The 25,501-nt window shown below is 38.8% G+C and overlaps 1 protein-coding gene and 1 pseudogene across 3 annotated transcripts in view; one reads left to right on the plus strand and one right to left on the minus strand.

Moving 5' to 3' along the window:
• Window positions 1-518: 518 nt before the first annotated feature.
• Window positions 519-9,996, plus strand: LOC101336579 (ubiquitin domain-containing protein 2-like; annotated as a pseudogene).
• A 1,943-nt stretch (window positions 9,997-11,939) lies between these two features.
• Window positions 11,940-25,501, minus strand: part of FZD3 (frizzled class receptor 3) — a 103,408-nt gene continuing 89,846 nt past the window's right edge. For all 3 annotated transcript variants that reach the window (XM_019941349.3, XM_019941348.2, XM_073805785.1), the window contains one exon: window positions 11,940-23,076. In XM_019941349.3, the coding sequence (XP_019796908.1) occupies window positions 22,863-23,076 (214 nt within the window). In that variant the 3' untranslated portion in view covers window positions 11,940-22,862. The remainder of the gene's footprint in view (window positions 23,077-25,501) is intronic.

The following is a 25,501-nucleotide window of genomic DNA, read 5'->3' on the forward strand; positions in this document are numbered from 1 at the left end:
GAGAGGAATTCGGGGACAAAGGGAAGGGGAAAATCTCAGGAAGTATTCAGAACTCACCATCCCCTGCTTATTTGTCCTTCGGTGATAAAGAAGATTTACTTGTTGCCTAAGGGATTCAAGAATCCATGATGGGGCTTCTCTGGTGGCGCAGTGGTTGAGAGTCCGCCTGCCGATGCAGGGGACACAGGTTCGTGCCCTGGTCCGGGAAGATCCCACATGCCACGGGGCGGCTGGGCCCGTGAGTCATGGCCGCTGAGCCTGCGCGTCTGGAGCCTGTGCTCCGCAATGGGAGAGGCCGCAGCAGTGAGAGGCCCGCGTACCGCAAAAAAAAAAAAAAAAAAAAGAATCCATGATGCCATGATGCGGGGGAGTGTTTTTCAAAGTGTGGTCCTCAGGCCACAGGCATCGGAATCATATGTGCTTCTAGATTCAGATTCCTGGGCCCTACCTCAGACCTACTGTCTCTAAATCTCTGAGGGGCTACAGGCTGTTGGGTAGGGCCAGGTCTTGGTGAGAAAATGGCGGGCTCCAGGAGGGCTCGCACCAATGAGTACTCCCCAGAACTACCGTCCCCAGTGTCCTCGTCCCCGCAGTGAGCCACAGCCATCGCCACCCCCGCCTCCGCACTAGACCCTCCAATACTAGCAGATCCTGCCATCTCCAACCTAGCTTTCTGGGCCAGCAATAGCTTGCCACCTGTGCCCCAGCTGGGCCTGTGGCAGCATCCTCCCCAAAATAACATCATCAAGATGGAGACATGGGGCTTCCCTGGTGGCGCAGTGGTTGAGAGTCCGCCTGCCGATGCAGGGGACACGGGTTCGTGCCCCGCTCCGGGAAGATCCCATATGCCGCGGAGCAGCTGGGCCCGTGAGCCATGGCCGCTGAGCCTGCGCATCCGGAGCCTGTGCTCCGCAACGGGAGAGGCCGCAACAGTGAGAGGCCCGCGTACCGCAAAAAAAAAAAAAAAAAAGATGGAGACATGCCTCAATCCACTTCAGTCCCCCTCACAAGAAGATCAATTAGTATCCGTCCATAGACAAGACACCACTGAGAAAAATCCCAGAAAGTAGAGGTGACGCTGAAGCACCCCCCTGGACCACAGAGACTGAGAAGGACCACATTAGAAGGCAAGAGGAGTGGCTACGCTCTGACCACGTTGCCCCTCCCCCAGGCCGGCACAGCACTACCTGAAGAGGGCCCCTCGCCTACAGTTTGCTCCAGTGGGAAAAAGAGAACCCAAAGTGGACACCCAGCTTTCCCAGGATCGCGGAAGGCACTTCCAGGGAGGTGCATTCAGGTCTCCCCTCAAAGAGATCACTTGGGGAACCGGCTGGGCTCCACCATTGGAGACAGAGCGCCAGGCTAGCAGCAGCCAGCGCTCAGACCTCCACAGACCGCGTTACTACTTGCCGTGCGCCGGTGCAGAGGTCCCAGCCAGTGGCTCTGCTTGTGGTCCTGTCTGGCCAGGGAATACTGTTGTTTGGCAGTTCTGCCTGATTTGAGTCTCCAGTCAAGGGCCCCCACCAGCTCATTCTACCGCCTCACTTCAGCAGGAAAGCAAATACACAGCCTCAGTTCCTGCCCATCCGGGAAACCTGGCCAGAGAACCTGGGCAGCGGCAGAGCACATCCTATAGTGCTGGTTGGTCTGGGATCTGAATTGACATATTTCCAAAGAAGATATTCAAATGGCCAACAGGTACATGAAAAGATACTCAACATCACTAATCATCAGGGAAATGCAAACCAAGTGTCTCCTTCCATTATTTGATGCCCCCATCTTCATATGTAGCCTCTAGATTCCTGGCTTTTTTTTTTTTTTTTTTTTTTTTTTGCGGTACGCAGGCCTCTCACTGTTGTGGCCTCTCCCGTTGCGGAGCACAGGCTCCGGACGCGCAGGCTCAGCGGCCATGGCTCACGGGCCCAGCCGCTCCGCGGAATATGGGATCTTCCCAGACGGGGGCACGAACCTGTGTCCCCTGCATCGGCAGGCGGACTCTCAACCACTGCACCACCAGGGAAGCCCTAGATTCCTGGCTTTTAATAGAAGATATAACTCAGGAGCAGCCAGATGGAAGAGATGCACAGGGCAAAGTATGGGGAGACAGTGCAGAGTTTCCATGCTCCTCCAAGCACGCCACTCTGAGGCAGGAGATAGATGGGCCCCAGACTGAGCAGTTGGAGTCTGTCGCTTGTGGACAGATACTCCAAGATGAAGACAATAGGAGCGAGGAGGAGCTGAGCCCAGCCCAGATAAGAGATCAAGAGACCACATATTTCTCATTCTCGAGGTCAAGGAGAACCTCCTGACTACACATGCGCAGAAAGGTTCCTTGGGGGTCAAAAAGGGCGGGGGCGCCACCCCATAGTAGGTGATGTCAACCTACCCATAGGCCTCTGCACTAGAATCCATCTTGGCTCAGAGTTGCACGTGCACACATGGGAGGACCCTGAGATGTACCAAATGTGGGCTCAGAGCCAGGCAAAGCAAGATGATTGGCCAGAGGAAACCCGGAAGAAATGCCCCATGTAAGTGATTCAAGCTATCACGAGGGCGCGACTCTCTCTCTGAGCCCGCCCACGTGAGTCTGTTCACACGTACTCTTTTTCCTCCTAATAACACTTGTTTCACTACTTTCCGTCTCTTTGTGGAATTTCATTTCTAAAAAGACGACAGGCCAGGGCCTTGTCACTGGCTACTGGCCGTCGTGGTCTGCTAGGATTCAGAGCTCTCACTGCCACGGCCTGACTTCAGTCTCTGGCAGGGGAATTTTGCTTCAAGCTGCCGCAGGCTGAGACCACCCGAGATCAACTCTCCCCAAATCTCTATGTGTTCACCAACCCAGAAGCTTCTACTTTAACCTCATTCTTGAGAGAGAGTTTTGCTGGTTGATAATTCTTGGTTTACAGTTATTTTGCTCTCAGTAAATTAAGATATATTCCTGGCTTCTGACTTCCATTATTGCTATAGAGAAATCAGCTTTCAGTGTAATCGCCATTCCTTTGAAATTGATCTTTCCCCTCTCCGGTTGCTTTAAGATTTTTTCCCCTTTGGTATTCATCAGTTTTCCTATGAGATGTCTAAGTGCTGTTAAAAAAAAAAAAAGTATTCATTTTAGGATTCGCTGGGCTCCATGGACCTAGTGATTATTGTCTTTCAACAATTCTAGAAATTTCCTAGCAATTAACACTTCAAATATTTCTTTGTTCCCATTATTCTTTCTGGAATGTTGATTAATCTCATTTCATATTTTCTATCTCTTTCTTCCTCTGTGCTGCCTTTAGGGTAATTTCTTCAAATTAATCTTGTATCATTTATTGCTGCATGACAAATTAGCCCAAAACCTAGCAGCTTAAAGCAACAAACATTTATTACTTCACACAGTTTCTGGGGGTCAGGAATCCAGGAGTGACTTAGTTGGGTGGTTTTCAACTCAGTGTCTCTCACAAGGTAGAAGTCAAGCTGCCCCTGGGGCTGTAATCAAATGAGAGCAGTTCTATTTGTAGTTTTTTAAGGAACCTCCATACTGTTCTCCATAGTGGCTGTATCAATTTACATTCCCACCAACACTACTGGGCATATACCCTGAGAAAACCATAATTCAAAAAGAGTCATGCACCAAAATGTTCATTGCAGCTCTATTTACAATAGCCAGGACATGGAAGCAACCTAAGGGCCCACGGACAGATGAATGGATAAAGAAGATGTGGCACATATACACAATGGAATATTACTCAGCCATAAAAAGAAACGAAACTGAGCTATTTGTAATGAGGTGGATAGACCTAGAGTCTGTCATACAGAGTGAAGTAAGTCAGAAAGAGAAAAACAAATACCGTATGCTAACACATATATATGGAATCTAAGAAAAAAAAAAAAGGTCATGAAGTACCTAGGGGTAAGACGGGAATAAAGACACAGACCTACTAGAGCATGGACTTGAGGATATGGGGAGGGGGAAAGGTAAGCTGTGACAAAGTGAGAGAGTGGCATGGACATATATACACTACCAAATGTAAAATAGATAGCTAGTGTGAAGCAGCCGCAGAGCACAGGGAGATCAGCTCGGTGCTTTGTGACCACCTAGAGGGGTGGGATAAGGAGGGTGGGAGGGAGACGCAAGAGGGAAGAGATATGGGAACATATGTATACGTATAACTGATTCACTTTGTTATAAAGCAGAAACTAACACACCATCGTAAAGCAATTATACTCCAATAAAGATGTTAAAAAAAAAAAAAATGAGGGCAGGACTAGGGCTGGCAAGCTGCGTCTGAGACAGCTCATTCAGGAGGCCTCTGTTCCTCCCCACAGGGGCCTCTCAGCAGGCTGCCTGAGTGTTCTCCTGACAGACCAGCTGGCTTCCCCAAGCCAGGGATCTAAGAGAGGGAAAGCAGCAGCAGGAAGGCACAGTGTCTTTTATAACCCAGTCCCCAAATCACACACCTTCACTTCTGCTTTATTCAATTTGTTAGAAGCATATCACTAAGTCCGATCTATACTTAAGGAAAGGAGAATTAAACTCCACCTCTTGAAAGGAAGAATATCAAAGAATTCTGGACATTTAAACATCACCACATATATTTCAGTTCAGTAGTCTTTCATCAGTTGTGCTTAATCTGTTGTTTCTAATTTTGATTATTAAATCATACATATCTGGAAATTCAACTAGGTCTCTTTTTTCAAATCTGCCTAGTCACTTTTCATAGTATTGTGTTATATACCCAATACCTTCTTTAATTTCTTCAAACATGTTAAATTGTTATTTTATATTGTGTGTTGACTCTAACATCTTAATCCTTTGGAGAATAGGCTGTCATTTGTGATGTCTTGTTCTCTTTTGTATGTTTTGCTAGTTTTGACTATGACCTGCTCCTTTCCCTTGGAAATTTCTCTGTGGAAATTCCTTGGCACCTAAATTAAAATTGCTTTCCTCTTCATTTGCTTCTGACAACTGCCTGAAGTAGCAAGCAATCCAGAACCCTTTGAGTTACATTCTTGGCTTAAGGTTCAGATCACACACAGTGTACATTTGGACCAAAAAATGTGCATGAGGGCCTTTACACATTCTCAGGGGGAAATTCCACCATACTCCTGCCAACCAATGCTAAATTTGAATTCAAATTTCTTTGATGTCCTGTTCTGGGTGACTTTCTTTTCTTCCTTCTCCTTTACATTGAAGGTATAACCCATTGAAGTCCCAGCTTTATGCAGAGATCTATTACATTCTCCAACTGATGTTGACCTTAGGGTTAATCTCTTATCCCCCAAATATGGTGCTGTCTCCGGGGCTCAGCAAAAAAAACTCTTAGAGCAGAAGCTGGTATTGGTGCTGCTTTATTGCCAATGTTTCTCGCTTTCACTTTGTTTTTGACTTTTGTTGGTAAGATCATGGCAGTTCAGCAATACAAACACAAAGGTGATTTTTATATATAATCCAGCATTTTAACTGCTTACATTGGGAGGGTCATTGAAAGTACCGAATCTTCCAACTGCTGGAAATGTAAGTTCCCCATTTTCTCTCCAATCCACTCCATGCTGGCCCCCCTCCCACTCTATTTAAGTTGTTCTTTTCAATAACCTCCACGTTGTCAAGTCAAATGATCTTCCTCAGTCATCATCTCCTTTATAAAACACTTCTCTCCTGGCTTCTCTAACAGGTTCCCTGGATATTCTTATCTCACTGGCTTCTCCTTCTCAGTCTCCTTTCCTGACCTTTTGTCTTCTACACAACTTCTCCTCTCTATCCAGTCTTCTCCAAGGTGATCTCATATAAAGTGATGGCTTTAAATCCTACCTATATCTTGATGATGCTCACATTTCTATCTCAGGCCAAAATCTCAACCTGAGCTCTAGACTTATATCCAACTGTTTACTTGGCATCTTCACTTGGATAACTAATAGTCACTTTAAACCTAACCTGTCCAAAACAGAGCTCTTGATTTTTCCCGTCAGCATCTATTCTTCCTCCAGTTTTCTCCACCTTAGGAAGTGGCCCCTACTCCACCTCACTGCTATAGCCAAAGAACCAAGAGTTATCTTTCATCGTCTCCTTTTCCTCAACTATCACATCCAATGTTTAAGACATCCTTTAAGAATCTTCCTTTTTCTGTCCATCTCTACAACTACCATCTGAGTGCTAGTCATTATTATCTCTAACCTGTACTCATGCAATTGCTTTTTTATTGGTTTCCCTGTGTGCATTCTTGATTTTCATAATCCATCTTCATAGAGCTACCAGAATAATTTTTTAAAAAGGAAAATTAGGTCGTGTTAATCACTTAATTAAAATGCTTCAATGGCACTCTTTTGCACTTTGGACAAAATCCATATTCTTTACCAAGACCTTTAAGCCTCTCCCTCCAGGACAGTCTTAGTCTTGTAACACTTACTACTATCTGAAATTAATCTGTTAACGTCTTTACTTATTTATTGTCTGCCTCCTCCCTTTAGATTCAAAATTTTGATTAGAGAACTAAAACAGAACTGCCTGTTTTGTTCCCTGCCATAACCTCAGCAATTAATAGGTGATTAATAAATTCCTATCGATTGGATCTTTCATACTCTATGAAAGTTCTCTGAACGCCCAGTCTTCTTGGCAGAAGTAACTTCTTCCACATCTGTGCTCAAATAACACTTTGAACACATCAGTATTACGGTCCTCATGTGTTGAAAAGCTTATCTCCTTACTAGCATGTGAACTTTACACGAGTATATAAATCATGACATTTCCTTCTTTGAATTCCTAGGGTCTTACTCACTACCTGGTAAGGAGTAGGTAGACAAATGAGTGTTTACTGAATAAATGAATGAATGAATTCATGCTAATGAATGGTCACAGAGACTTGAAAGATCATTTTCTAAAATTACTTTCATCAACGGACAAGAAAAACAATATGAATATAACCCTCGGCTCTGGAAAAACAACTAAAACTGTGACAGCTAAACAAGTTTATAGTTAAATATGCCATGTCTCTGCCAAAGAACTCCTACCAATGGATAGGACAAAAGAGAGGAAGAAAAGGACTTCTGGATTAAAGGTGTAGTTTGTTCTCCTCTGAGTTTGCTGACCGATTTTAGTGCTGCAGCAATGGCTCCAGAAACAAACCAATTTCTGGCAGCCACATGGCCCACATAATCTTTGGAATTTTTAGAAATGCTTATCATTAAGGGAATCTCTCCTTGCTTTGTGGTAAGGGTTCATTTGAAATCTACTATATTGATGGCTAAGGGCACAGGTATTACCCCGTCCTCAGGATTCTTACCAACAGTTCCCTTAAACTGGCTCAACCAAAGCCCAATCTGTTGCCAGAGAACAATGTCGCTTCGTCTGCCCTTGCAGCCACCAGGACTTGTGGGAAACCGGAAGCTTGCATATAGATATTAGTCATGGATCTAGTCCCCGTATTCAGCAAACACTTTTCTAGAAAATCCGGTGCCAAAAAATTCTTAAAATAAAACTGTATATGCTTCATTGATTCACTTCATGTGAAGCGTTTAAATGCTTCTATTGTATTTATTATTGTTCAGTAGCTCATGTAATATTATTTGAAGTTGATGAAGACTTTCCATTAGCCCCTTAGGGCCTTTAGTTTTGCGCTAAGAGAGAGTGAAAAGGGCTCAACATAATTTTTCGGCAGCAAAATAGAAGATAGTGACTAATCAGTACCTTAGCAAAAACCTTTTGTTATTTTCAAAATACTTTTGAGTGTCTGCTTTTTTTTTTTCGGTATGCGGGCCTCTCACTGTTGTGGCCTCTCCTGTTGCGGAGCACAGGCTCCAGACGCGCAGGCTCAGCGGCCATGGCTCACGGGCCCAGCCACTCCGCGGCATGTGGGATCTTCCTGGACCGGGGCACGAACCCGTGTCCCCTGCATCGGCAGGCGGACTCTCAACCACTGAGCCACCAGGGAAGCCCACCTGCTTAGTTTTGTGTTGATTTCTTTTTTTAAATAAATAGATGTGTATATAACCCTCTTTTGTGAATGCATGTGGTGCTCTGGAGTACCCAGAGACCAGGTGGTAAAGCTATGTTCCTTACCTTTTTAATTCTTGGCACACTTGAAAATCTCGACATTCTCCCAAGGCTCCTCTCATGTTCTCCTTATCTCCTTCTGACAAATGGGTGGGTACGCTGGTGGGGGTGTGGGGCTGATAAAAACATATGCTTGATTAGCAGAGCAGTGTTTAAAAGAGGAGGAGGAAAGTAGGATGGAAGAGAGGATAAAAGGAAAAATGGGAATAAAAAGAAAACTGGAAAATAATGGTGAAAAAAAATGAAGAATAAAATTGGAAGAAGGCCACCAGGGACTGATTGCTCTTATTAAATAATCTCAGTACCTCCAACCTATCCCAGCCACCTCAGCAGTCTGTTCCATGGCAACTGGCCAACTCCCTGAAACGTTTCTGGTCCCTAATGGACTCCTTGGGCCATTTTCCATTACTCACTTGTTCATTGCTTACACTTTGCAGATGTGCAAGTGTGAGGCTGAATATATTAGCCTTCTATTGCTGCTCTAACAAATTACCCTAAATTTAGGGGTTTAAGCAATACAAACTTATTACCTTCTGTAAGTCTGACATGGATCTCACAGGGCTAAAATGAAGACGTCAGCAGTTCCTTTAGGAAGACTTTTGGGGAGTGTTAATTTCCTTGATCATTTTGGTTGTTGGCCGACTTGAAAATGACATGGAAGGCCTTACAGAGTAGTAAGCTTCATTCAAGCCGAGGCTTATAAAAGATGGTTCTGAAGGGTTTTTGTACTGGGTTGGAAGTTGGACCTTATGATTTCTAAGGTCCCTTCCAACTAAACACTGTACAATCTAGGCAAAAAAAACGCTAATAGCAGTTTAAATCCTGATCTGCTGTCCTGTGTGTGAAAAAAAAAAAATCAACTGATTTGCTTATGTGGGTAGGATTTTCTATTGGGAAATTGATACTTTAATGTATTCATTTTTTCCCCTATTATGTGCCTAGTGGCGGTATATATTGAGGATATAATAATGAACAGAGATGGGACTCATCCATATCAACAAGTGTGAAAGAGCTATAATACAGAGGTGTGTTTATACAGATTAGTGTGGATCCTGTTATTATGAATGAAAAAGTTAGTAATTAGAAGAACATAAAATATGACACCTAATTTAAAAACAGCAGCTTAGGGGCGGGGACCGATGGGGCCTGGCGGACAGGCTGCAACAGGGCTGGACTCGCCTGGACGCCAGTGTGCTGGGCTGCGAGGGGGTGAAGCGGGAGTTGCGACCCGCCCGGGATGGGCCAGCCCTGGTCTGGCGGGGCCGAGCCAGAGGCAAGGGCGGCAGGGGGGCCAGGCCTGCCAGGCGGGCGGCCCTGGGACTGAGTTGCTTTAGGTCGTGACCAGCCTTTGAAAAAGGAGAAACCCAAATGGAAAAGCGATTATCCCATGACAGATGGACAACTGCTCAGCAAGAGAGATGAATTTTGAGATACTGCATCAGCTTTTGAAGGCTGTAAAGACATTTGGGATGCCTTGAAGGCTGCAGCACATGCTTTTGAAAGCAACGATCATGACCTGGCACAGGCAATCACTGATGGTGCGAACATAACGTTACCACATGGTGCGCTTACAGAGGGCTATGATGACCTGGGGAATAGGCATCAGCTTCCGGTCTATTGCGTGGCACCACCAATCAACATGATAGAGGTAAAGAGCAACATAGAGACTCTGGATATTCCTGAGCCAGCACCCAATTCTGGGTATGAATCTCAGCTCCGTCTGCACCATTCCACGAGCAAGGACTCAACCCTGTGGTCCACGGCACAGACACACTGTACCACATGAAGAGGTGGCTACATGCAAGCAGAAGGAGTGGAACTGGGCAGTCAGCGCTAGTTCTTTTCTGGCAGATCTCTCACTGACAAAAATGAAGCTGGAAGACATGAAGATCGTAAAGGCCTATGTTATACAGGTTATAATGAGCCAAACTTTGCAAAACCCAACACCAGTTGAGAACTGAACTGGTCCTGCTGGCTGTCCCCAGATCCCTCCTGCTCCTTTTTACCGTTATCATTCCCTACTCTATGGTGTGAAATTTATTTTCACTGCTCTGAATTCCATATGAATGGATTTAGGAGGAATTACCAGTGAAAAATTCCATCTGTGATGGAGACCAACAAAAATAATTAATAAAACATAAAGAGCCAGCCGTTGAGACTCATGTAATTACAGTTTCTAATTCGAGAGGCAGTTAAGAAATAGATAACCATTTATTTTAAAATACCCAACAATTATGTAATGGCTGTAAATGATTTGGACTGTAAATAGAACACTGCATTCATGAAGAACCAAGCACCTGTAAATACAGAATTCTTAAAAAATAAATCACATTTCTGGAAATCATCAACAACACTTATAAAACTTGAGCTTTTTAAAATGGAAACTGAAAGGAGCAGTACTTGAGGTTCACTTCTTTTCTGGTCTTAATTCCTTGCCCAATTAATATTTAGCCATAAAGGAGTAGAGACCAGCAAATTGTGTTTCAGTATTGCTTTCCCTATCCCCATATGTTGAGCTCCTTATTTACACTCACACTAAATTTTGGTGCCTTCCAGCACGTTGGCGGCAGGCACCTTTCTGGAACACTAGGCAATAATTGAGTCAGTGCATTCAGATCTCTGACTTTCAACTGATACTTGGTTGAAAAGTCTATTTTCCTCTTGCTGCATAGGTATTTTGAAATGCCTATATAATGAAGCTGTTTCATACCCAGGCTTAGAAGGTCACTACTATGTAATAGCTTCACTGATCTACCTACTCTGTGTAGAACTTTTCAGAGCGAACTGTACCCCCAAATGCGTGGATACTAGGCCAGGGAATGCACAGAATCAAGTACGGCTGTTCCCACTGTAGGATAATAAAGTAATTATCTCTTCTTCCCCAATTTGCAGGAAGGAAAACCCATTCTATCTGTGCCTGGGAGAATTGTGGCTACCTTCAATCTTTTAGAAAAAATTTCAACTTATAATTTGCTAGTGTGAAAGATTTACTGACCTCATTTAAACATCGGCAGTGAGACCAAATGATGATACGTTGCTTTAAACTTTAGTGCTTTCCATAGTTCACTGTTACCTATAGTTGTGATGGATGAGAATTTTCCTCTCTCATCTTTCCTAGCAAAGAGGCAAATTAAGAAGCATCTGCAGATTTTATCAGAGGACTGAAAAATTTGGTGAGATAACCTGACTCTTCTGTACTAGGACTGGAATAAAGCTGCCAACGATTATTTTTAATTTGGAGCCTTTTCAAAGCTGGTTCCATAAGTGAGAAGGGGGCTACCACATGACCTCTGAACCCCTGAGAATCCATGAGATGGAAAAGTAGAGGCAAGAAGGCATTTACGTTGTTCTCAAATGAGAAATAATCAAACCTCCACACCTACTTTGGATGTGAAGCACCGTTATTAATTTTGATGGCAAAATGAAACTGCTATTTAGTTTAAATGTAATGTTTAAAATAGTATTACATTTCGTAGAGCCTGATTACACATATCTATAATTGTAACGTATCACGTTTCTGAGAGCTTTAACTACTTCTCTTTTTTATGCGATCATTTTAAAGACTGTGGCTACATTTAATTTAGGTTTACTGACAATTGAATCTAAATTCAAGAGGCGACAGCAGCATTAATTCCAAAGGAGTATTTTTATACATGGAGGTGGAGGTATGCGAGGGTATTTCAATATAATGCCCCGTCATCAAAATGTTTCCTTATTGTGTGCCACATTGAACAGCAACATCTCTCAAAGGTGTCAACTGGAGGAAAAATAGTGTTCAAATCTATTTTTTCTTAAGTAAATTTGGTGATATAATAAAAAAAAATAAAAATGGCAGTGTAATATGTTAAATAGAGTCTAGAAGATGAGGTAGAAAACTATACTCAGTCAGGTACTAATGACAAAATACAGAACAAATCATTTAATTTTATTACAGATTTCCAATTTATAACCAAAATATACAACCACTACATTTAAAATCAGTTTATACACTCACAGTTAAAGTGCTAAGTAAAAACATTTACAAAAACTGACATCAGTCTACTGTAAACAAAATAAATCTACAAGAGCAGAGTGCAAAGCACACCCAGCTAATGTGAAAGTACATTTCATGCTCTAATCAAGCGCACTTGTCCTATACAGAGCTCAACAGTTACTTCTCCACTCGTTTGGAAATGAATGAACGATTTTAAATACATAGAAAAGAAACATGAAGAACGAATGCCACAAAATACAAGTCTTTATTAGCATAAAGTTTCTAACTAGATGTTTATATGATAAAGCAAGATTAAAATTTTAGAATCAATTTTAGAATCACCTCATCAACTTAATTCAGATTAGAGTTTGAAAACGAAATTGCTAAGTGCCACCTGTTTAAGAATAATAGTTTTTGAAAATAATAAAAAAATATCCTTTCTACCTTTATATCTCTTGAAAAAAAGAGAAGGTGGTGGTCATTGTTGATAACAGTAAAATGAGGCAAGACTTTTTTAAAACAAGAATGGACAGTGCCCATCTGTAAATTTAATATCAAGAAGCAGAGCCGGAACGCAGGCCTACCTGAAGGTAGGGCAGACAGAGCCTGAAACACAGCCTTAGAAGAGCGTGGGTGAAGGATATCTAGGATGTTCCAGACACAGCCTTTGAACTGAAAAACATGAGATCAGTAAGGCCCCGACTTCATATGACGCATAAAATAGAAATGACTAGCTCCTTTCTTCAAGGTCACTGAAAATATACAGCACTTTCAGTCATCACATGGGTTCAGGGCAAGAGGAGCAGATTCCCAAGTTAGGTCATTTAAATGATATCCCTTGTCTCAAAATAGTTCCACCAACACTAAATTATTTCCACTTTTAAAGCTTAATATTCTACTAACTGATAGTAATCTGTGCTAACAACAATGTATTTGTTTTTAAGAGAGGTGAAAGGGCTATAGTCACTAACACTTTATTCCAAACCAAGACCCCTAGATTAATACTGGAGTGCACTAGGTCAGCTCTTGTTGGCTATCTGTTACCCTTATTATTCACAAAAATATTATTTATATGAGGAGATGTAGTATGACTTTGGAACAACGCAATCTGCAACTTTTTAGAACATAGCTCTATTTAAAATTGGGGATTTCCTGTGTAGGAGCTTCTTAATTTTATATGCTTTTTTATACTCATATATTTTAATTCTTACAACCTGAAACATATGCATAAAGAAAATCTTTAAATGGCACTTTAAGGCAAATTTGTTGACTACATAACATAATAGTATTCATTATTTTAGAACGCCTATCAAGAAGACACAATTCTGTAGCTGGCAAAATTTGAGTCCATATTAGATATTGGGTGGGGAGGGGAGTTATTTTGCCTCTAAATGATATTTAGATGTATGACAATGTTTCAATAATGAAAACTTAAAAACTACACACAGATTTAATGAAAGGCGTATGTAACTTATGTATTCCCGAAAGATATTTGCTTCAATTACTGAAGTCATTTTGTTTTTTGGGTTTTTTTTTTTTGTTATTTTGCGGTACGTGGGCCTCTCACTGTTGTGGCCTCTCCCGTTGCGGAGCACAGGCTCCGGACGCGCAGGCTCAGTGGCCATGGCTCACGGGCCCAGCCGCTCCGTGGCATGTGGGATCTTCCCGGACCGGGGCACGAACCCATGTCCCCTGCATCGTCAGGCGGACTCTCAACCACCGCGCCACCAGGGAAGCCCACCGAAGTCATTTTGATTAAACACCTTTGAAAACTGGGCAATTTAAAAGCAAAACAAAGCAGAATTTTCTTGATAGACCTACGGTTATCTGTAGTTTGAGTCTCTTTCATAAAGCCTGGTAGGTTGATTAAAAGAGTTGAAATGGGAAGTCATTACATCTGTTCTAAAGGATCTTTGTTTGGTTGTTTCTTGAATATATATTATGAAATTGTTAACATTTGATCAACAAAACCAGCAACTTCACATAGCTCAGAATAATATTATCCAACTATGACCACATGATATGAATCTCCTTGGGCTGATTCTCAGAAAGAACAGTCCATCTATGTAAGAGTTTTCTGCTGAGATGACTGTGATAACCTAACATATACAATACTGTACAACACTAAGAAAATAAGACAAAACAAAAAAAAGTCTCAAAAAAAAAGCTCACATTAAGTAAATGTGAGCTTCAGGTATCGTATATTACAGAAAGCGAAATAACTATTAACTATAATAAATTGTAGACGTATATACTTACATAAATAATATCCCCAATTCATTAACAGATTAAAATATAGCAAAGTTGGTATTTTCCTAATTTAAAAAGTTTAAATTAGAAGAAACAGTTTCCATAGCTCTTTCAAATAAAAATAAGACAATTTAATAGCTTTTGCGTGTCAAATGAACTTTTCTTTTTGCGACTGGAAGTAAGGGACTGTGGTGTTGCTGTCTTTATCATGCCAAAGTAAATTTCTAAACTGCATCACTCCTTCACATATGCAATACGTTTAAACTGCAATGAAAAAATAAAACTCTTGAAAACAGAATTTGGCATTTCTGAAAATAAAAGCAGAAAAGTTGTTTGAAGTTGGTATTAAAGATCTGTGAAATGGGATAATTTTAGAGAAATTAACTTTTTAAAAAGATGAATGATAAAGAACTCAGATTTACTATGATAATTCACAAGCTAAGGTAAAAATAGCACCTGATGACAAGAATTTCCAGACTAATATTTTCAAATTAGAGTCCTTTTCATGATTAAAAAAATAATTTCAAGTTCACATATAAAGAAAACATAAGATTTTCAAGTACACAAACACCTCAGCTCAGTGTAAAGCACTACTGTGTTGATCTTGTCTCAGAAATATAGAATTATTTCATATTAAATCTTTCTGCCAACAAGAGTAGTTCAAAGAAAAATTATCTGAGGCAGGACTAAGGGAGGGAGACAAGGAAGACATAAACTTCCTTTTCAAAACTGGGGGAGGGGATAAGTAGGTAGAGAAATAGAAGAATAGTGGATGGATAAATATAAATTAAATCACCCTAGGATTATCTGTTTTATCTTATAGAATATCCCATTATCAAAACCCAGAAAATACTCAATGAAATGTTTAGACCTCAGACTCAAGCTTAACAAATGTAATATCAAAACATGAAGAGACAGAGAACTGAAAATAAAGTGGTTGTTTTTAACAGGCAGTTAAAATAACATTGTAATACAGGCATGTCTGAATGAGAAAAGCTGGGCATCTAATTCAATTTCTGGAAGTCAGGAGAGTTGTCTGATCCAGTGAAAGACAAGGAATTAAGTACAGCCAAAGAAATCACACCAGAAACCAGTACACCTTCCTATATCAACTTTCCATTATTCTTCTCTACCCATCAGACACCAAACCCAATACCTAGACTGTAAATCTATAGACCAAGGGTTCAAGAGATTGATATGAGCTAATGAAGACAATTAGAAGAAAGACAATGATCTTTAAAAGTAACAGGAACCTCCTTGGCCTGGTTCTCAGAGAACGTAATTAAATCTACAAGAGAACTCTGCTGAGAGATGGAACTAATGGAATTTCCACATTCTATTACAGAAGGAGGCTTTAGAGAAACATCTTCTGCAGAGCCAGAAAAAAATAAAAAATAACACACCACATTTATCTCTAACAATATTTTAAAGCAGGACATTCACTTGCCCATGGCAATCTTGCAACTATATTTATGCAATGAATCTAAGAATACAGCTTAAGAATAATTATTGAACAGAAAAATTTCAATCCATTCCTCTTAAATTCCTTTTACATTTTATAATCATTTTAATGTCAGTAAAACCTAATAGCTTTTTTAATTAGCTATATGGGCCAGTGCTATCACTGCTTTGTTTACTAATTTTACCTTGAATACATTTTGTTAAATGTTTAGCCTAAATAGCTACATTCATATTTAAGAGAACAAAGATCACAGAATTTTACATGTTATTTTTTTCTGTATGTCAATTTTAAGGTGCTTATGCTGGCTCTTTAGGAGACTTTTCCCTTGGGAGAAAAAAAGGTCATGTCAATTATTTGTAACCTTTCTTTTACTTTTATTATCTGTAATATAATTTTCCTCCTTTAAAATTACTTAAAATCAGGAATTTCCTGGCGGTCCAGTGGTTAAGACTTGGTGCTTTCACTGCCATGGCCCAGGTTCAATCCCTGATCGAGGAACTAAGATCCCACAAGCCATGCAGTATGGCCGAAAAACATAAAATAAAATAAAATAACTTCAAATCATGAATGGGAAACAAAATTAGCAACGTATCTGAATCCTATTAATTTGAGTATAACTTGCATTAACAGTACAGGCTGATCTAGTAAATATAGTTCATGGGAAGAATAACAAGAATAAAAGTAAGCCTAGATAATGATTATAAAATAGTCAAGGGATAACCAAATCAGAAACAGGTGGAATTTGAGACACTACCTGATCTAATCCCCTTGTTCCTTTCATTTACAGATGAGAAAACTGAGGTCCCAAGAGGTAAAATTCCAAAGTTACACAGCTCATTGAAAACAGAGGCAACACTAGAGATGAGGTCTTCTGACACAAAGTTTTGTGGTATTTAAACATAACATAATGCATTTTTACTAAGCATTAAAAAAATCTGCCAATTTAGAAAAAAGAAATTATTAAGCTGTAAAGTTTTTTCTTTTATGTCAGTAAGCATGTCAACACAGGTAAAGAAATACTTGCAAGTTAGCAATACAAACAAGCTGACTTATATCACAAAAACCCCCGGGCAATAATAACAACAACAACAACAACAACAATAATGTTGTAGTTCACCCTACTTCAGGAAATACGATAAAATAACAAGCTTGAAAAATAGCACTGTCTTATAAATACTAACGTTACTAGCGAATGGTAATTATCAAAATAAGGGAACACTGAATTTTCAAAACCCGAATTACTACAAGGTAAAAAACTTGTTTCTCTTGACCAGGGAAAAGTGGTGACAGTGGCCAATAAAATGAGAAAAAAATTATGAACAATGCTATCATACCAATGAAAATGTCCAAGAAAGGACATAATAGATTTTCTGAGAAAAGTGATTATTAAAAAAAAAGTACTCTGAAGGAAACCAACCTTCAATACATTTAAATAGACTGAATGACTCTCACTTATAGGAATAATGTTGTACTGGTATGGGATTTGACTAAAATATAGGTGAAAATTTACCTTCTTTTATCTTTATGGCAACAAAATTTTTACTTTCTAATTAGAGATCACAGAATAAGAAAGATGCTTATTAACTTATTATATTAAATCTTTATAAATCAACCAAATTGGAATGTCTGCAAAGATGGCTGGTTCTGGATAGACCTTAACATTTTCTTTCTCAGAATACTTTGGATCCTGAGAGAAAATTATAACCCGATATCAATTTGGCTGTTAAAGAAATATAGAATTTATATTAGAAAAAAACCCAGGAGACTAATTATAGTCAGATGGAAGGTAAAGGTTGCTTAGTCTTCCTACTCCTTTCTCAAAACTCATATAATTGGAACAAAAAAGAAGGGAAGAGAACTAAAATATTAAGAGATGTCAACATACTTTTTTCATATAAAATAGATTAAAATGATATAAGAATGTATAAAATCATACAGCTACCAAGAAACATAGCTGAATTAAATGTAAACATTTTTTCTTATTTTAATCAGTTGTAAAAAAGGCATAAAAGAAGTTTAAAAGAATCATGAGTTCCTTTGTAAACCTAAGTTCTATAAAAATGCTCTTTTGCGTGCTTATGTGTGGAAAAGAATGGAGAAATCCTTACTTTATGCAGGTTTAAAAATTATATATGCAAATATACAAACAAGATAATATTATCACTTAAAATGTAAAGTTTTGCTACGATGAAAACCAACCAGTTACAGTAATCACATTTTAAAAATTGTTCTTAATTGGAAAGAACTGGGCACATGAAAGTCCTCAAAGAAAGAAAAATAAGGCTTACACTTCTCTTTATATTTTTCTTATAAATTTCATTGAAACCAAGCTAATGTAGTTATATCATTCTGTATCAAAGAAAACATAATGGAGATCCCCAAATTTCTGATGAAAGTGACCTACAAATTCAGCCATATAAAATTTGAAAACATATTCTGGTATAACATATAATAAAGAACCAATACAATCTAAGGGCATAGCCACTCTTGAAAAAGAACCTCATTTTTAAAGGATTAATTGGATTGCTGACTTAAAGGTTATACCAAATGAATACTGGTCTAATTGCCTATTCTGTTGTTACTGCTAAATACCACTGAAGACCATTATTCTTGCTTTCTGTAACCCCAAAATTCTAACAAAAACACATACTATCAGTAGGGGAACTTACAGGTTAAAGAGCACTGTAATTCCTGTTATCTCATTTGATCCTCACAATGTCCAGTGAGGTAGGTTTCGGGGCCCCAAATTACCTTATCCTTATTTTACATCAAAGAAACTGAGACCAAGAGAAATTAAATGAGCTGTCTAGTTTACATCATAATTATGGGTCTTTTGATTCCAAGTATGATAATATGTAAATATACCTTTGGCATGTCAAAAGCAATATAAATATCATCATAGTGAAATTTTGGTATATTAATGCTTTCTAAGCTCAAGCCAATGATCCACTACTTTATCAAAAAACTTTTAAGTAGTTCCTTTTATTTCATGGGGATATAGCCTAAACCAATACAGTTTCAACTTCAGTTACTGCCCGCTATTATCACAAAGAAACTAATGAGGTAGGTTAAAATGTAGTAAATTTTTCTAATTTGAAGAGATTCTCAGAATTTTCATAAATCTGCTCTAAGAAACAGCTTTTAGAAAATCATCATTAATCAAGGTTTACTTGAATATTCATTTACCCAACCACTACACAAAGATCTAACTTCACATAAAACCAACAAGAAACTAAATACCTCTAAGAATTGCTCATCACCTTTTAAAATTAATATAAAGTGTTGGTACAAGTTTGTATATATATTTCTTTAATTAAAATAGCAATATGGACTGTTACTCTAGGAGAAATACACTTTATTTGGTGCAATTCACATATTACTAACTGCCGCAGATTATTCTGGTAAAGCAGAGACTTCATTTCACTTAGTTTAAATTTAGACTCTTCAAATTTCTTTGAAGTGAGACTTCACTGCTAGAGTAAAAGTGAGTTGCATAACATGAGTTATTCATTCATTTAAATATTTATTGAAAATCTACTATGTACTATGCCCTCTGCTAGTTGTTGAGTTACTAATCAGTTGTTCTTTGAAACTACTGTTTCGAGCTTAATATTGTCTTGAATTGTTTGCTTTAATCACTGAAAAAATTCAATACAATATTGCTGAAATCAGAGTACTTCTCGAAAACCTTTCAGTTACATATTAACATTTTAGAGAGAACTATTATTTTCTCAGTTGTCAACCGAACAAATAAAATACTAAACATTATCATATGCCAATCACAACACAAATTAAACATATGGTAGGAAAGCTGTCAGGACTTGCTTATGTTGGATTAAGCTAGTTGAGACTTGAAATTGTTGTTTTGTTATAGTTCTTCAACTGTTTCTTTAAAGAAAAAAAATCTTAATTTGGAGCGCTAGTTTGATAAATAACACAACCCAAACTAAATACGGTTATTTAAAACAATGCATTAACAATATTAAGTAAATTTTGTGGAGCAAAACTAAGATACTGAAAGTAACTGAGAGGCTAATATATCCTTTACAAATACATCAACAGTTTAGTAGAGAAGATACAAATGAATATATAAAAATCAAGAAGCACAAAGTTAAGATTTTCATAATGATGTTCAGTTAACTGTCTATACTCGGCCCACAAAAAAAACAATTAACTTTTTTTTTTTTTTTTTTTTTTTTTTTTTGCGGTACGCGGGCCTCTCACTGCTGTGGCCTCTCCCGTTGCGGAGCACAGGCTCCGGACGCGCAGGCTCAGTGGCCATGGCTCACGGGCCCAGCCGCTCCGCGGTATGTGGGATCTTCCCGGATTGGGGCACGAACCCGCATCCCCTGCATCAGCAGGCGGACTCTCAACCACTGCGCCACCAGGGGAGCCCCCAATTAACATTTTGGCAATTGATAATATAATGCAGATGGCGATGGATGACAACATCTTTGAGCTGAAACTGGTACCTTCTATAGTAACTTATTTTTTTTGTCTGAATGTTTGTTTTGGTCTCTCATGCTGTTCTCAGGGGAAATCCTCAGACAAAAGCCTCAAGAATTACTGATTTATTTATAAATGAGTTGTTATAAGTTTGGCTTTCAGAGTAAAGGGTTACTAACTGTCAGACATGAGGGAATTCAGACTCTACTTGTCTTGAGTATTAACTCCAGTTTCAAGGGAAAAGACGATGAAGATAGAGGAAAAAGTAAAGCATTTGAGCCAAATATTCAACTATATCTTAAGAAGAATTAATAATAAATATTAAGAAATACATACTTTGAAAGAAAAAACATGATACACAAATTATTATTATCAGAAAACTGACTTCTGCGCCTGATAAAAGCTTCTGTCAACACCTAATTTCTTGGTGCTTTTTGTTTTAAAGAAGGAGAGGAAAAAGTACACATGAATTAAACACATGTCAAGGAATGTACTATGGTAGCCCTCAAACAAATCTCTTAAATCCTCAATAATCTTAATCCCTTATAGTTCATAACACTTTAAAATTTTCAAAGAGCTTTCATATGAGTTTTCATCTGATACCTATTTGACAATTTTGTGAGGTAGGTATTTATCTTCTGTCTTCATTTATAAACAAGGGAACTGAGGCTCAGAGAAACTGACCTGTTAAAGGTAAAAAATTAGCATATGGCAAAGCCAGGCCTCTTTAGAGTCTAGAATATTTTTTGAAGTGTGATTCTTGGATACTTGCATAAGAATCACCTGTGGTATTTCTTTTTACAACCAGATTATAAAGGCCTACCATCACCTTTGACTTAATGAGTAAGAATCCTTAGAAGTGGGATCCAGAATTCCCGTTGTATACCAGGTAATGATATAAAACCATAACACTGAATCCAGCTAGATTTTCACGTGATACAACACGATGCCATCACATCATCATCAGAGGCAAGTTAGTTTAAAACACCTTGCAGCCAGGTTTCAGATTAGAATCACCTGGAAAGCTTTTTAAAAAACTACCAGTTGTCATCTGAATGAGAGGAAGGTGTCCGGTATCAGAGGCTCCCCAAGTGATTCTTATCTGTAGTCAGCGTTGAGGATCCCTTGTTTAAATATACTTTTCTATAAAACACATCCAGCATTTTCCAGAAGTTTTCTTTCCCTTCCGATCAATTTCACGCCTAATAAACTTCACAGTTTTTATTATAAATTATTTAAATTTTATAAGACAAAATGTCAAACATTTTTGAGTTGATTTTTTTTTTTTTTTTTTTGCGGTACGCAGGCCTCTCACTGTTGTGGCCTCTCCCGTTGCAGAGCACAGGCTCCGGAAGCACAGGCTCAGCGGCCATGGCTCACGGGCCCAGCTGCTCCGCAGCATGTGGGATCTTCCCGGACCGGGGCACGAACCCGTGTCCCCTGCATCGGCAGGCGGACTCTCAACCACTGCGCCACCAGGGAAGCCCTTGAGTTGATATTTTTAAGATTAAAGGATACTTCACAGCAGGACTAATCATGCTCCATTTAGCTACAGTGATTTTCAAATACCCCAAATTAATCACCTCTTTGGACTTAGGTTATATGTATTTCAGCTATAAACAAGAATGATCCAGAATCTGAAAATAAGGGTGTGGGGCAAAAGCTGTAGCCTATTGGCTACTGGGCAATGCAAGTGCAGACAATCAACCCACTGACAGGAGGGGCCTGGATACCAAGATCTGGTGGCTTTGGCAAGATCACATCTCACTGTAGAAAAATACAACGACGAATACAGAGGAAACATTTTGCCATTTTGTAATTATGGTTACCACAAAAAACCTTATAATGTGTGATGCTTATTCTATTACATGCTTCCACAGAACATATCTGAACATGAAGTTCTCTAGGAATCAATACTACTACATGGGAAAACATGGCTACAAAGTAAAAATTTTCCATCATGCATATGGATAAGTTATAAAAACACAGCCAGTAAAAGTAATATTTACAAAAGTAATAAAAACAGCACAATTACCGGGAAAAATGCCCATCTCCGCTTTTACTCCGTTGCTAATCCTGCTCCTGTATTTCTCTGAATAAAGGTTATTTTGATAGAATTTCAAAAGAGCCTTCAATAGACTAATCAGATTCTTCTGTTGATTTTATATTCTATTAGCTAAAATACCCTTGCTGATTTATTAAATTCTCCTACAGTTTAAAAACACAGTTCTTTTTCACTTAGTGGAAAGGAAACTACAAAGTCCTACTGTTTATCTGAGAAATAAACCTTGCATAGAAAATTTCTTTAATTCTGAAATTTTGTTTTATTAACAGAACTACCAGAATGTTATCTCACAACTAGTTGATATTATATGAAAGTTCACTATAAAGCAGTCACCACACATTTAGGATTTTTCTAAATATAAAACAAATGGGTTTATAAAAATGCTTACCAGACAAATAATTATTTCTTCATAACCTAGAAATAAGAATTATTTATGCGATAATTCTTAGCATTTTGGATGCCTTGATGTTACAAGTTTGTTGCAATATAAAAAGCAAAAGTTTACTTTTCAATGGACACAATCTGCAACTGACTGAAAGCATCATAACAGTGAGTTACGGCAATCAGTCATGCAAAGGCAAAGAAGAAAATCTGCTTTTTAAACAACACAAGTTTTCCACCTTAGGACAACTTAAGCACTGGTTCCATCTTCTTCAATAACCCGATTCATGCTGGTGCCATGTGTGATGTGAGTCAGAGGATTATTACTGAGATCTCTGATGCTGCTATGTCGTGACTGTTCATTGAGCCGATGAGAGCTACTGTGCCTGGAGTGATCCGTGAGTCGTGACATGCTGCCATGAGGTAGTCTCTCCTCCATTCCTCTGTAACTGCAGGGAGTGTACCTAACATAGGAGAGTTTGTTTTGAAGTAGGTAACAGAACACACTAGAAAATAACACTAAAAATTTTCATGAAAATACCTCATCAAGTGAAATAATTAGGAAACTAACAAGTGAAAAAGTAACAACCAACTTTTGATGATTTACACTCTTGAATTATTCAAGTGGCCAAACAGAAAGGAGAGAAAATCTACTGATTAGGCTCAGAATTAAGGTATGCTTTGCAAAAGGACAGAAGCTGAAGTTAAGAAGAGCTGACTGATCTGGAGCTATGCTAACTAAGTAAGGATACTTTTCTCATTCAAATAAGTTTTGGGTTATGAGGTGGGTTCCAGGAGAGGAAGAACAGCAACAGAAGAAATATGACATTGTCCCAGGGAGTTTAGAAGAATGGTTATAATCAGTAGGACAGCAAACTCCAATTTTACTAAAAGAGTAGCATTGGAAAAGCGAGCAAATGAAATTAGAGGAGAAATTACCGTGACCCTAAAAAAAAAAAAAAAAAAGTGAGGGAATCGGCAAGCAATGATGATGCTAGGTGCCGACAGCTTCTTTACAGAGAGCCCAGTTAACAGCTGAATTAACTACCTGTAAATGGTCTTAATTACTTTTCATTAGGGCTTCAGGCTGTGAGGATGCTATTTTGTAAAAGCTACATCAACTTAAATACAGAAGTAGCAAACTCCTAAGACTTTGTAACCCATATTCCTGCAAAAGCAAATTCTCTCCTTTATCCCTAGCCCAAGACACAGCTTTTGAGTATGTCAACTGGGCTACTTGGCTTATTGCAGACTGTCTTCTCCGTCATTCTACTTATCCTGAAAGGCAGCAGTGGGAGCTGCTAAATTTTCTTTTGTTGCAATTCTGACTCACTGAGCCCCCATCAGAGGTAAGAAAACTCACACTCAAACATACTATACACTTTTTGTAAAAAATATTTAATTTAGAATAACAAAGATCAAAGAAAACAACTGAAAATAATTTATAACTTTAATTAATACATTAAATTTTAAGTAGTATTTCTAAAAACAAAAAGGTAGTAGGCCATTCCTTTTTCAAATAGTCATCAAAACAACTAATCAAAAGCAGCTGAAGACCTATTGGCTGTCAAAAAGCATTTATCATTTCCCTCATTTAATGATTATAACAAATTTCATGACTCAATATGAATCATTTGTAAAATTTAAAGATTTTAAAGATTGATTCATATACCACTGAGCTGATCTAGTATTATAGCAGTGCTTGTCAAATAATGTTTTCATTAGATCACAGTTTTAAAATTAAGTCCTTTAAAATTATAAAAGAAAGCATGTCTTTTTTCCCAGTTTGCATAAAGCAAAAAAGAACATTTAAGAATAAAAAGCTACATTTAAAATATTTTTTAAATTCCTCATGTTAACGGAATGGTTTATAAAAGAGCATTTAATTCTTATTTAATAAAAGAATTCACATTCAGAATACAAAGGTTTTACCTTTGGTTTGCAAGTTTTGGTAAAATAATTACAATGTTTGCAAATGAAAATATTTCATAATAAGCCTGTTATTCTAGTTAATAATTATGTTACATAATAATCATTGCCCTAAACTGAGTGAAAGATTTCTCCAAATATGATTTGCCAGCCAATATGGAGACCTTTCACCTCTCAATGACTTCATAAGTATCTATTTCAAACAAATATGGCAAACGAAAAAGACCAAATATGATGCAGTGTTCTAGGAATGATATCAAGGTAATTAAAAATATGAATTGAGTATTTTCTAAAATGAAATCTGTCTTTGAGTTTAATTTAATGAATAAGACTAAAAGAATACTTTTTTTCATAGAAAAAATTGAGTTCTTATGTCTAATTATTATTATTTTTAAAACTTTTTATTTATTTATTTATTTAGTGTGTGTGGTATGCGGGCCTCTCACTGTTGTGGCCTCTCCGGTTGCGGAGCACAGGCTCCGGACGCGCAGGCTCAGCTCACGGGCCCAGCTGCTCCGTGGCATGTGGGATCCTCCCGGACCGGGGCACGAACCCGTGTCCCCCGCATTGGCAGGCGGACTCTCAACCACTGCACCACTAGGGAAGCCCTGTCTAATTATTTAAGTGAAATAGATGGCTATCCACAAAATTCTAGAATATGAACCACATGCCCACGGATAACTAGGACTCAACTACATAGTAAAATGTCACCTATTTACCAAACTAACCACTCTTTCTCGAACCTCCATCTACCTACTCATCTACTTCCTTTTTTTTGTTGTTGTTGTTTTTTTGCGGTACGCGGGCCTCTCACTGTTGTGGCCTCTCCCGTTGTGGAGCACAGGCTCCGGACGCGCAGGCTCAGCGGCCATGGCTCGCGGGCCCAGTCGCTCCGCGGCATGTGGGATCTTCCCAGACCAGGGCACGAACCCGTGTCCCCTGCATCGGCAGGCGGACTCT

Source organism: Tursiops truncatus, chromosome 6 (assembly GCF_011762595.2).
Source record: "Tursiops truncatus isolate mTurTru1 chromosome 6, mTurTru1.mat.Y, whole genome shotgun sequence".
Taxonomy (NCBI): domain Eukaryota; kingdom Metazoa; phylum Chordata; class Mammalia; order Artiodactyla; family Delphinidae; genus Tursiops; species Tursiops truncatus.